This window comes from Phascolarctos cinereus, unplaced genomic scaffold, assembly GCF_003287225.1.
Source record: "Phascolarctos cinereus isolate Bilbo 61053 unplaced genomic scaffold, phaCin_HiC Scaffold_5;HRSCAF=322, whole genome shotgun sequence".
NCBI classification, from domain to species: domain Eukaryota; kingdom Metazoa; phylum Chordata; class Mammalia; order Diprotodontia; family Phascolarctidae; genus Phascolarctos; species Phascolarctos cinereus.
Window position 1 is genome coordinate 89,001,804 of NW_027555958.1, and position 13,690 is coordinate 89,015,493.

Consider the following 13,690-nt stretch of genomic DNA (forward strand, 5'->3'; position numbering starts at 1 on the left):
ATTTACAATCTGCTTCTAATTTACAGTGACAGAAATATAAGCATCTAACAGTGATACAGAGTACATTTTACATTTCATTTGATTCATTCACACTAAAAAATGTGTTGCTACTGAAAATGGGTACAAATTTCACTTGATTAGTTCATACAAAAACGTATTGGTGCTGGAAAATGGGTACAAATTTTGAGTGATAAAATTGACATAGCCTCTCTGCTTTTTTCTCCACCTTAGGCATCGAACTTTCACAATTGTTGGAGAATTTGTGAGCATTAGAAATGAAACTGTCCCCATTTCCATAGGAACTTCAAAATAATGCAAAGATACTCTCAGTGGCTCTTTTTCCATCTGTCTTCGAAGATATTCATATCTCACCTCACTTGACCCTGCTTCTATTTTGTGCTCTGTTAAAATTCTTTCTTTCCCCTTTCTTTCCCATCTTGAAAGAGTGGTCTAAACCCCACTTCCTCCATTGCTTCAATACCATTCTCTCTATAATCCCCCCCTCTCTTGGCTTTTGCCCCCAGGAATCTTGAAGGCAGTCAATGACCAACACCTTTTTCAATTCCCATTTTCACTGAGCTTTCAGCAATATGTGATGCTACCAACCTTCAGGAAATTCTTTCTTCATCTATTTTGGTTCTTCTTCTCAGTCTATACCTTGGACATCTCTGATTTTTCCCACCAGCCACATATGAAAGTTTCCCAAAGTTCTGAACCTCTACTACTCTCCCCTGAGGATCCCATGAGAAACTCCTATGGCCCTTCTCTATGTTGCCCGTGTGATAGGCACAGTATATTACTTTGCAATGTTGCTTGTGGTTATTTTTCCCCAAAAAAAATGTATGACTTTACCTTTACTAAATAGGTGGTAAGTGCCTGCTGACCAAGTATTATGTCATTTACTCCTCTATCACCCTCAGTGCTATATGCATATAATGGATATTCAAAAAAATTATTGCTACAGCCTGCTGGTTGATTTCCCTGCCTAGAGTATTTCTTGACTTGATTGACACTTCAATCCATCCTCCACTCAGCTGTCAAAAAGACATTCCTAAAATGCACGTCTTACTCCATCAACTTCCTATTCAATCAACCACAATGACTTTCTCTTACTTACAGTATCACCTATAAAATTCTTTGTTTGGCTTTAAGGCTCTTCATAACCTGTCCCCTTCCTAACTTTACCGTGTTCTTACTCCTTGCTCACTTTCATATACTCTGTGATGCAGTGAAACTGGTCTCTTTGCTGTTCCTCATACACAACACTCCATCTCCAGATGTCAAGTGATTTCACTAGTTGCCCCTACCCCTGGTAGTTTTCCTGGTTTCCTGATCCTCCTTACTCTTAGTGCCTTGCCTCTGAAACTAACTCCAATTTATCCTGTATGTATCTTGTTGGAGTATAATTGTTTGCATGATTTGTCCCTTAATAGACTGAGCTTCTTGAGAATAGGGTCTGTTTGTTGCCTTCCTTTGTTTCCTCAGAGCTTAGCATAGTCTCTGGCACATAGTAGGAATTTAATAAAGCTAGTTGACTGACTGACTTATGCAATTTTGTTGAGGACAACACTGGCACAAATAAATATTAAGAGAAGCAAGTGAAAGATGAAGGGTTTTCTTAATTTATCTTTTTTTTGAGATGCTGATTATTTGTTTTGTCAAAGTGTTATGGATATGAATGAATATAGAGTATAGAAAGAGAACCCAGGAAAGAAAAAATATATTTAGATTAGAATTTTAATTGCTAGAATGGGGGGGGGAGTACAAACAACAGGAAGTAAAGGGTAAATATTTGGTGAAAATTTTGTCAACCTATATTTCCCAATCTTATTCCCATCAATAAATCAATATTTATTAAGTACTTACTATTATGCTCCAAACACTATGCTAAGTGATAAATATATACTAATGTATTTATATGTAAAATATAATATAACATACTTATATATTACATATTATATAGTTATATTTTATATAGAAATATTTTTCTATATGTAAATGTTTCTATGTAACATAATATATGAAATATATTTGTTTCTATAGAAACAAATATTAGTAGATATATAATATATGTTTGTGTATGTTTATGTATGTGTATATATGTATTTGTGTGTACTATCCCTCATAGCTATTATCCTATAGCTCTCCTTCCCTTCTCAGCTAAATTCCTTGAGAAAGCTGTCTGCGCTAGATGTGTGTATCTGTACTTCCCCTCTCTCTTCTAAGTCCTGTAAAATCTGACTTCCTACATTATCCTTCAAACGAACCTTCTTCCTCTAAATTTCCTAATAATCTCCTAATTACCAACCTTTTCTCAATTTTCATCCTATATGACCTATTGTTGATCACCCACTCCTCCTTGATGCTCTCCCCACTATAGGTTTTCATGAAATTGATCTTTTCCTGATTTTCCTCCTACCTCTCTGACCACTTTTTCCTCTTCTTTTTCCAGTTCTTTATCCAGGTCACTCCCACTAACCATGGATATTTCTTGAAGGCTACGACCTATGCCTTCATCTCTTTTCCTTCCATACTTTATGACTTAGTGATGTCATCAGCTCTCATAGGTACATTAATCATCTCTAAGCTCAAATCCAAATATCTAGCCCTTGTCTTTCTCCTAAACCACAAACCATCTGTCACACATTTCCAACACCAGTGTTCTAAATTCTATGACCTATGGCATCTCACATCTAACACATCCTAAACAATTTACTATCCTTCCCTCCAAACTCACTCTTCCCTCCCTTCTGAGATTACCTCCCACTTACCTTGTATCTATCTTGTATGTACATAATTGTATGTATACTGTATTCCCCATTAGAATGCAAGCTTCTTAAAAGCAGGGACCATGTTTTCACTTTTCTTTGTATCCACGATTCTTAGCACAATGCCTCATTCATAGGAAGCACTTATTAAATACTTATTAACTGATACACCCTCCTTTCTTCTGAATTTTTCTATTCATGTTTAGAGCATTGCCATAGTCTCAGTCTACAATATTCAAAACCTTGTTTCCTCTTTGACTACTCATGCTCATTCATATACTTCAATAATAATAACAACAACAATAACAATAATTGTTGTTGTTGTTTGTCCTTTGTTTTTGAAGAGGACCAATGAAATTATGGGGTGATGTCTTGACTCATGGGTGAATTGGATTTAAGTGAGGCAGAGCTGCACAAAGAGGAACTAGGAAAGCAATATAAAAATGACTAAAATAATCAGATGAAAAGAACACTAAAATGATGCCAAACTCTGGGTAATTGGGTAACAATCTTGGTTCTGCAGAAGAAAAAACATTTATTAAGACACATACCACATGCTCAAAAGGTGATTTGCTACCACTGAGGACATTCATGAGAATGTTGAATTATTCAATTGTGAGGAAGGATTTCAAAACATGAATTTGTGCATTTTATTTTTTAGTGGTAAAAATCCGTTACAGCTAATACCATTATGAATAAGGAGATGGTTTAACCAAGTTCCTGCTGTGTTCTGACAGCTGACCCAAAGCAGTAGTGTTACAATAACTAATAACAAAGGAGATGTCCTGTATGACAGCTTTTCCTTTCCCACCAGTTATTCTCCAAAACAAAGGATACCTGTGTACTGCTTTCTCACATACTAAACTCTATATGAAATGTACCAGGTGGGATGGGAAATATAAGTCAAGGAAGCCTATCATAATAATTTTCCCATCATTACTAAATTATATACTAAAAAATCATGCCCATATATAAGAGCCTATAAATATACAAGTACATGCATACAGGATTTTGAAAGGAGAAAGGAGATGGGTGAAAGTATATGTGTTATGCCTTTTTTTCCTACTACGTTCAGAGAATTCTCCCATTTTCCTACTGTGTACTTTATAACTGATTGTGTATGTGTGTAAGGGAGAGTGAGAGAGACAGACAGACAGAGACAGAGAGAAGAGAGAGAGAGAGAGAGAGAGAGAGAGAGAGAGAGAGAGAGAGATTGAGAGAGAAGAGTCTTTAGCTTTGTTTTATCTCTAGCCCTTAAAGATTGGAAATGTGACTTTCACAATGATTACAATAAAAATCTGCTACAATGAGTATGAATTTGGGTAGGTTTGTTGTAATTGGATTTGATGTATATGTATTAAAACTGAAAGATTGAAAAAATAACTCTAGACCTCTGCTAGAAGCAAAGAGAATTGAAAGTTAATGTAAAAATTAACTTGCATAGCTAAGAACAAATTTAAAACCTTCAGCTCAAAAAAGTCTAGTGAATATATATGATATGTGTATGTAAAATATAATGTATGTATAACAGGAAATTATAATGGGAAACGTACTACAATTTCAACTTTCCTATTATAATTCCTGTCATATGATTTTCACATGTTAATAAGAGGTGAATACAGTCAGTAGGACATTTTAACCTATATTTCCTGTATTAAAAAGTATGACTGAAGACAAAGTTATGGGTTAATGTGCAATGAAGATATAAATACCTATATTGTTGAAGCTTGTGAGGGAAGGGCAGGTAGTGCTGAAAACTTACTCTCATTAGAATGGTTTAAAGAGGGAACAACATACATACATATAGATATAGATATATCTATATCTAGAAGGGTATAAAATTCTTCTAAATTCAGAAAGAAATAAGAGGGCAAGGGAATAAGGTGGGGCAGGATGATAAGGGAGGGACTCTTACAGGGGTGGGTAGGTTAAGGAATAGGAGAGCAAGGTAGTATATTAGAAGTAAAGCAGAGGAGTGAGGAGGGATGGGAATAGGGTGAGAAGGACAGTGAGGAAAAATAGGAAGGAGGAAAATAAACAAGTAATTACAGCCTAGAATGTGAATGGGATGAATTTACCCATAAAATGGAAACTAATATCGGATAAAAAATTCAAATTCAACAAAATGTTGCTTTTAGGAAATGCTATGCAAATGAGAGATCCACATAAATATAAAATAAAGGTCAGGAGTAGAATTTATTATGTTAAAAAAAAGCAGGAGAAGTAATCATGATCTCAGACAAAGTTAAAAGCTAAATAGATTTAATCAAAATTGAAAAATAGGGAAATTATGCTATTTGTCAGCCATTTATTTTGTATCCTTAGTGTTTAACTTATTGCCTGACATATATTTTAATAAATGTTTGTTGACCTGCCTTCACTTTAAGTGACAAAATGAATTAATCTATGCACGTATTCATAGGATTTATGTCATAGGTAGATAGGTGGTGCAATGAATAGGGACCTGTATCTGGAGTCAGAGAACAACCTGAGTATAAATCTGGACCCTGGGCAAATCGCTTACTCTTTCTGTCTCAGTTCTGATCTCTAGAAAATGAAATCGTAGTATCTACATGCAGAGTTGTTGTGAGGATAAAATGAGAAATGCTGTGTAAATGCTAGTTACTGTTATTATTGTTATTATATAACTACATAGCAAAATTTTAAAAACAAAAGCAGATCTAAACAACTGGAGAGGTTATTCATTATTCATAACTGGCTTTTTTCCAGTGTAGTAAAATTAACAATACTACACAAATTATTCTACAGATTATGTGCCACAACAAACTACCAAAGGGATTTTTTTGTAGGAAAAAATAAATAATAACAGAATTTGTTTGGAGAAATAGAAGGTCAAGATCAAAGGACATAAAAAAATGTGAATTGGGGCTTGATGCAACTGGACCTCAAACTGTACTAGAAAGCAATAATTATCAAAACTATCTAATACTGAATTACAAAAAGAAAAGTAATCAGGGGAATACACAAGATAAGCAAGAAAAAGAAACAAATGCACACAGGGGTCTTAGGTTAAATAAATTCAAGAACACAAACTAGTAGGGATAGAACTTCTTATTTGATAGGAACTAGTGGAAAAAGTGAAAAACAGTTTATACTTTATGTCATTTAGAATAAATTCTAAATGTATAATAGACCTAAATGTAAAAAGTTATGTTATTGGAAAAAAACTTAGATCAGTAGGGGTTTAGTTATATGGTTTTCTTCACATTTATATACAAGGAAAAATTCTTTACTGGACAAAGAACAGAACATAAAAGACAAAACAGAATCAATTCATAAGTAATTATAAATGCCAGCTGCCTGTCAGACATGGTACTAGGCAATGGGGATACAAATGCAACAAAAAGAAACATTCTCTGACTTCAAAGAGCTTACATTCTGTTGAGGGAAACATGAATGTATATAAGTACATACAAACTACTATAAATACAGACTAATTTTATTGGGGAGGCATTACCAACTGTGGGATCATGAAAAGTCTTATATAGGTAAGAGGTAGTGTCTAGGCCAAGCTTTGAAGAAAACTATTATTTCTAACACAGGGAAGTCAGGAAAGAAGCAATCCTTGAAATGCTTGGGACAGCTTTTACCAAAGTGTGGAGACAAGATATGGAGCAAATGAAATGAATAGATAAAAATAGCAGGGCAGAGTCATTCTGAGCTGAGCAAGTTAAGTTGGAAAGAATTAAATTCAAGTGTAGAATAAATAAATAAAGGTGTAGAAAGAGCAGCACTTTTGTGTAGTTCATGCCAACTGGTAGGCATATATAATAAATACAATGAGATAAAATAAACATATGTGACCTGAACCCCAAAGTCCATTGGTATGGGACTATCTCCTCATTGGTAGAGTCACTGACCTGAGCTTGAGTGAGTAGAGGCCAGCGTTGCTAGAGTGGGAGAGAAGAAAGAAACAGTTTTCAGTCTCTGAGAGTTTCTGGCCTCCAGAATCAAAGAAGAGTCAGAGGGGATTTCCACCTCTCTTCAGAACCATAAAGACTTGATAAAGACTTTATGAAGAAGCTAACATAATGAATTTCAATTGTGTCCTTATTCTCATCAAGCTTCACCAGAGACCAGCAAATTTTTTTCCTTTGGTTCAGATCCTGGACATATTTTCTCTTTTTCTCTCTCTCTCTCTCTCTCTCTCTCTCTCTCTCTCTCTCTCTCTCTCTCACACACACACACACACACACATACACACACACACACACACACACACACACACAGAGACCCATTCAGTATATATTGTCTCACATATTTTCTCATATGTATGCTTTCTCCAATTTCTCTTTTGCCCAGCACCTTGTATAAATGGGTTCCTTTGCTATTTCTAAATGTAGAATATAACAAACCTGGGGTCAGGCCTTGAATATAGGGATTGGGGCTCCCCTCCCTCCACCATTAAGAAATAGTGACCTGGAGTGTAGCTGGAACCTTAGAAGTTATTGACCTTATACCAACAAAATTTAAGGGAGCAGATAAGATATAAATCTAGACTGTAGCCCTCTCTCCCCTTAGTCTCAATCTCTAGCTTTCTCTCTCTGACAGGAATTAGTCTCCCTTGGAGAAGGTTGGGGGGAGGAGAATCTGGAGATAACTCTTTATACCTCCCCCTACCACATCTTGAGACAAACCATACACATAGAATAAATGTTTCCCACTTTGCCTAACTCTTTTGTTCTTGCCCCTAGATTCATTTGCATGCCAATCAGTGATTATCATGGGAACTGAATGATGCCTATTGTCCCCAACCCACACATAGCTGGTGGTTTTCTCAAATAGAGTCCTGGAAATATTTTAGGAAATGTAGAACAAATCAGGCATTTGACATGCATTAAAATACATTTTCTATCTCAAATCACATTTGTTATCTGGGTTCAGGGAGTTCCAAATGACACTAGCAGAACAGTCAAAAAATAGAATTAATCTTAGCCCAGGGTTTCTATTGACTTTTATGTGCAGCTCACAGCTCCACTATATGCCCTTCCAAGGTTTGTCCTTTCCTAGGAGAAGAGCCTCCCTAAGAGATGGTAGCAGAGAGCCCAAGATTGCCCTGAAGTGGTTGAATAGCTGAGGAGCAGCAAAAGGTAGCAGTGGAGGAGATGCTATGACAAGCAGAGGGCAGCCCAATAACCTTACCAGAGGATATGAGTAAGAACGTGTCAGTGTTGTAGCCCTGCCCATGCAGGGACACATCCCTAGGTTTCTGCTTTTGCATGTGTGAGCCCTAGTTACACAAATTCCTTCTATGTACCCTGGCTAAAGTTTCCTTGGCCAAGCATGTTTTCTACATGTGCCCAAGTATGTTCCTTGGTCATACATGTTCTCCTTGTTGTGCCTTCCATGTGATTTCCCTGTGTACATACTCTCCATATTTTAACTTGGATCATATTTATGCTGTGTGTGTGTACACTCTCCAGTGGGTGGTGTGGTAACCTATGAAAGTGTATCTAGTGTTCAAGAGGGAAGGGGAAATCTTTTCTTGGACTTAATTTGTAATGATTATTGATTAAATATCTTTTACTTTGAACTAATGTGTCTTCTGGCCCTGTAACAAATAAACATGATTTTGTCCATCTATGATTTTTAATGATATTGACCCATAAAATTCCTTTAACCTACTATATAGCTTTCTGGAAACCTCAACATGAAGGACATCCTTGGTGCTATATAGGCAAATAAATTATTTCAAAATTTTGGCACATAAGAGTTCCAAATCTCTAGTTTTGCACTAAGGAATAAATACACAAATTCCTAACACAATTACTTTCAAGCAACAGCTCAAAGAATATTAGTATGTATCACCATGATTGAGTTTTTAACAAAAGGGTAAACTTTTACCCTTTAGGCAGGTATCCAAGCAAGATAAAATTTAATAGCAGGGGCATGCAACCTATTAATAAATGGGTCTATGACTTGCCTCCATTAATGCCACAAGCAACAGGACAATTCTCCTTAAATAGGGTTTTGGGGAGTTCAGAACAAAACAAGAAAATGATATAGAATCAATCTTAACCTTTCCATAGGAAAAAAAACAATCTGACATGAACATGATCTAAGTTATACCACTTATCAATGCCCATTTAGTAGTTACTTTGAAAACAGAAAATGCTTGCACTGTTCTATAGGATTTTATTATTGTTTTGCAACATTTTATTATTGTTCTCTCTTTTACATTAAGCGAGACATGACATTCCAACTGGTCCACAGCAGCAAAATTATCCCATGGCTATGGGCCAATATAAAGAAACCTAAAATGACCAAATAGATAATTCAACAGGACTTATGTTACAGAGAGGGAAGCAGTATAGAAGGGTAGATTAGAGGGCCATAGGGAATCAGGAAGACACAATTTCAAGGTCTACTTCTCATTCATACTATCTGTGTAGCCACAAGTTACAATTCTCTACTCCTGATATTCCAAGCAAACTTCTACAGCCATGAGTTAAAGATGAGTTGCTTATCAGCAAAAAGAATTTCCTTTTCAGGAAGACCTACACACTGATAAAAATGACAAAAATCAACCCTGGACCAAAAACCCAAGCAAAACAAAAATCTAAACCATTAAAAAAAAAAGGGATTCTTGCTTTACAAACTATGTTACATTCATTTAAATCACTGATGTAGTTACATATGGTTCCTGGGAACAAGACCTTAGGAATAGTCAAGAGAACAAATTTCAGATTCATTGAGACATAAACAGAAATGAATATAAATGAGTCATTGGCCCACAGTATTTAGAGTTGGGAAGGACCTTAGATTTTAATTAGTTCAATATACCAACTTTATAGATGAAGTTGCTGTGGCCCAGAGAAGTTTTGTGATTTATCCAAGGTCACATAAACGGTAGTCAGGATTTGAAACCAGGTCCTCTGATGCCAATGAAATGCTAAATTACTTAATGGTAAATATTATTCATTTAGATAAAGTCAATTTATGGATGACTTTGAAGGAACATTATCTATTATATAAAGTGAAGTACATATTCTAACAGTACCATCTGCCTCAAAGTAAAAAAAAAAATTAAAGAAATAAAATACAAAAAACCCCAGTACTATTTAAACCATAGATATCAAGATTGTATTAATCACATATGATTAATTTAAATATGGAATAAACTATAAAATACTAATTTTTAAAGACAGAAAAGAGAATGCCTACACCCAAACATTATTAAGCTCAACTATATTTTAAAAGAAGTAATATTCAAAAAGGGTTATGACTTTCTCATATGAAATAGTCCTTGACTTTCATAATTCTTAAGCACTTTCTTTTATCATTTTGCTGATGTATGTTCTATTTTAAAATCAGAAGGATAATGGATGTGCTTCTTAAACTGTAAATTGGGTTTTATATCAGAGACCTGTCAGCGCTACGATGGGGTGACCTGACAGTGGTCTTGCATTTGCAGTCCTCCTTCATGTCTGCTTCTCAAGGTGATAGGGTCAGTCTCAAAGAAAGTGCAGGAGATTGCCTGATCCCTCAGGAAACATCTTAGAGCCATAATAACATTTACTGCAAGCTATAATCATTTTATGTTCTCCTTAACAGCTTAAAAGCAGAGCTATACTTTGCTGTCACATGTATTTGTATTAATCAAGGGCACTTAAGGTTTGAATGGATATTGTAAATCATAAAAGCTAGATTCTTTCAATTTGTTATGTGACAAGTCCTAAAATCTAGAAAACTAAAGAACTTCTTAGTATCACTAATTATTCTCATTTAAAAAGGACCAAATTTCAGCTTTGTGACTATTTTTAGTTATAAGGCTTCCTAAATGTCACTTTAAAAAAAAAAGAGTCCATTTGGTTGCAAAAACACAACTAGAATACTCAAAACACATGGTAAACAAGCATAAATACTTGAAGTCAAAATATAAATAGAGGATATTCTGAGCTAAAACAAAAAAGTAATTATATTCAAAGTAACCAAGTTTTCTAAAAGTTACATATTTAAAGGTGAGGTTAAATTTCTTATAACAAAATGAAAAATGAATTTGTTCATTAAATTGTATATTCCCTGTTAAATGTGTAAACTGATTTGAAATATGATCTCTTTAACATACATTAGAATAATAAAAATAACCCTTTCACATAAATAATATTAGTGAGGAAAAGTACATGATGTCAAAGACCACTGACAATTGGCATTTGGAGCCTTGTGAAGACAAAACTATGGTTTTCAAAAAGCCATTTTAAAACGACCTCTTCTCTCACTGTTACTTTCATCACAAGTAAAATGAAAAATTAGGGGAATTCCTCAAATGTATCACAAGTTTTCCTGAAAACTCCAAAATTTTATAATATTTATGCCTAATCTATTATAATTACTTGGTATGACATGTTAAAACATATGGCATTAAGATAATTCAAAATATCTATATAATGACTAAAGTGATCATCTTTATTTTCAGAGAGGCCTACAATCAGTCTATGTTGCTTATAGTCACAGAATATGATCACATGTACTTTTGGGGGAAAAAATCTCAATGAGAATGAATTTATATTAAAAATTAATCCTTAAGTTAAATGAATGAATGAAATACCATTTAATAATCATTGGTCACATGTCAAGCACTGTACTAAGTGGAGAAAATAAAAAGATAAGAGCTGGTAATGGTACAGCCAGAGAATCTAGAAATTACAGAACAGGAAAGAAGCTTCCCTTAAGGAGTAAATAATATAGAAAGCAGACAATTTCAATCAAAAGAATATTAGAAAAATGCCCCTAGTGGATTCTCCCCAGAGTGCACCTCGTATGTTCATTGAAAATACCCTATTGTGATTATTAATATAAGTATTGTTGTCTATAATTATCTTTCTTTATAGAAAGACAATCTGGGATAGTGGAAAGAACACTGGACAGATTCAAGTTCTGACTCCATGGCTCAGCAGTTGTGTGACTTTGTACAAAGTACTTCACCTACTGCAAGCCTCAGTTTCTTCAGCTACAAAATGGGGATAACTAATACTTAGGAGACCTCATAGCATAGTCTACTAACGTCAAATTCCAGTAGAAACAGATCCCTGCAGCCTATACACTGACTTAGAAAATAACAAATTAACACTATCTAGGTTTTATTGTATTTTTATTTATTTTGTTAAACATTTCCCAATTATGTTTTAATCTGGTTCTGTCTGCACTCAAGAGCAGGCTGAGAGTTTTACACCTCTAGTGAAGTAGATAATGAATTTGCCGCAGAGTCACTAAGACTTATATTCAAGTCCTTTTCTCGGAAATAAGTGATTTGGATAGTGTGACACTGGGCAAGTCTCCTAACCCTTAAGGGACTCAGACAACTCTCTAAGACTCCAAGTTACTGGACAATTGCTGATCCTCCCTGGGGGTTCCCTACAACAAAGAAATAACAAATCTGTACAAAAATGTAACTGCGTAATTTACCTTACAGAGTCGTTGCGAGGACCAAGCCTTGTGAAGTACTCTATTACAGAGAATTATTACTAAGTATTATTAACATGTCATACCTTTTGATTTTTATAGTCATCCGCAAATTCTACAAGTATCATGGCACCATAGCCCAGAACCTCTAATGGAGGCTTCTTTCATTCATCCCTCACATTCACCTGTAGTTTGGTTTTATAGATGTTGCTGCTATAACAATTAGGAGTGTCCCCTACCTCCGGCACCCTCTATATAATCTGTCTGATAAAAAAAACATTTTTAAATTGTTGTATTATACAATAGGTTAGAAATGAAAATGGTACCTGAATATTAAAGGTCATATTTTACAAAATTTAGAAGAGAATAAGATCAGATATCTTTTACAGCTGTAGCTAGTGGTTTAGGATTCTTAACCAAACAAAAGGACAGGGATGGCCATAAAAGATAACATACAAAATGTTTTGATTGCAGGGAATTGAAAGTTTTTATATGAACTAAATAAATTCAGCTAGAATAAGGCAAACTCTCAGAGGGGAAAGTCTTTGCATCAAGTATATCTGATAAAGAAATATTCCTTTTTGCTCAAATAAGTATTCCCAGCATTTAGCACAGTGTCTAAAATTTAGGAAGTGTTACATAAATTCTGTTAACTTGATTTAAAGATCTTATATCCAAGATTTTTAGGGAACTGACATAAATAAATAAGAATGATAAATAGCTTCCATTAAAGAGCCATCCCAAAATGAATAAGGGATTAAAGGACATAAACAGTTTTCAAAAAGAAAAAGAAAAAACTACTGTGACCTATTAACACTAATATAAAGATTGCTTCAAATCCCTAACAAAAAGAGGAATGAAAATCAAAACAACTTTTGAGATCGAATGACACATCTGGCAAACTGGCAAAGATGATAGAAGACAGAAGTTGTCATCACTGGAAGGGCTGTAGAAAACAGAAACGCTAGTATACTTTTGGGACAGATTATTTCCATTCTGGAAAGTAATTTGGAGTTATTGCTTAAAAGAATATCTAAATTATCCACACCCTTTGACCTCACTAGCAGGTATATACCCCAAGGTAGTCTGTCAGAAATAGAAATAAGGGTCCCATATATACCAAAATATTCATATCAGCGTTTTTTGTAGTGTCAAAAGAATTGGGAACTAAATAGATGTCCATTGATTGGGGAATTCCTAGCAAACTGGAGTACGTGAATGAAATGGCATGTTACTGTGCCAAAAGGAATGATAACCATGAAGAATTCAGAGAAGCATATTTATATAAAGTGTGGCAGAGTAAAGTACACATAACTAGGAAAACAATATTCATGACTAAAACAACGGAAATGAAAAGAACATACACACAAAAAAGAAACTAATGATTCTGTAATAAATTTCTCACCTGGGCACTATAGAAGAGCTGAGCAAATGCATCTCCCTCTTTTCTTTGCTAAGGTGAGGGACTATGTGATTAGAACATTGCATATGTAGCCAGA

At 34.7% G+C, this 13,690-nt stretch overlaps 1 protein-coding gene across 4 annotated transcripts in view; it reads right to left on the minus strand.

Annotated features, from left to right (window-relative positions):
• Window positions 1–13,690, minus strand: part of PACRG (parkin coregulated) — a 627,029-nt gene that overhangs the window by 573,599 nt on the left and 39,740 nt on the right. For 2 of the 4 annotated variants that reach the window (XM_078156751.1, XM_078156752.1), the window contains exon 2: window positions 6,650–6,679. The exons of the other annotated variants lie outside the window; for them this stretch is intronic. In XM_078156751.1, the coding sequence (XP_078012877.1) occupies window positions 6,650–6,679 (30 nt within the window). The remainder of the gene's footprint in view (window positions 1–6,649; window positions 6,680–13,690) is intronic. 4 annotated transcript variants of the gene reach the window in all.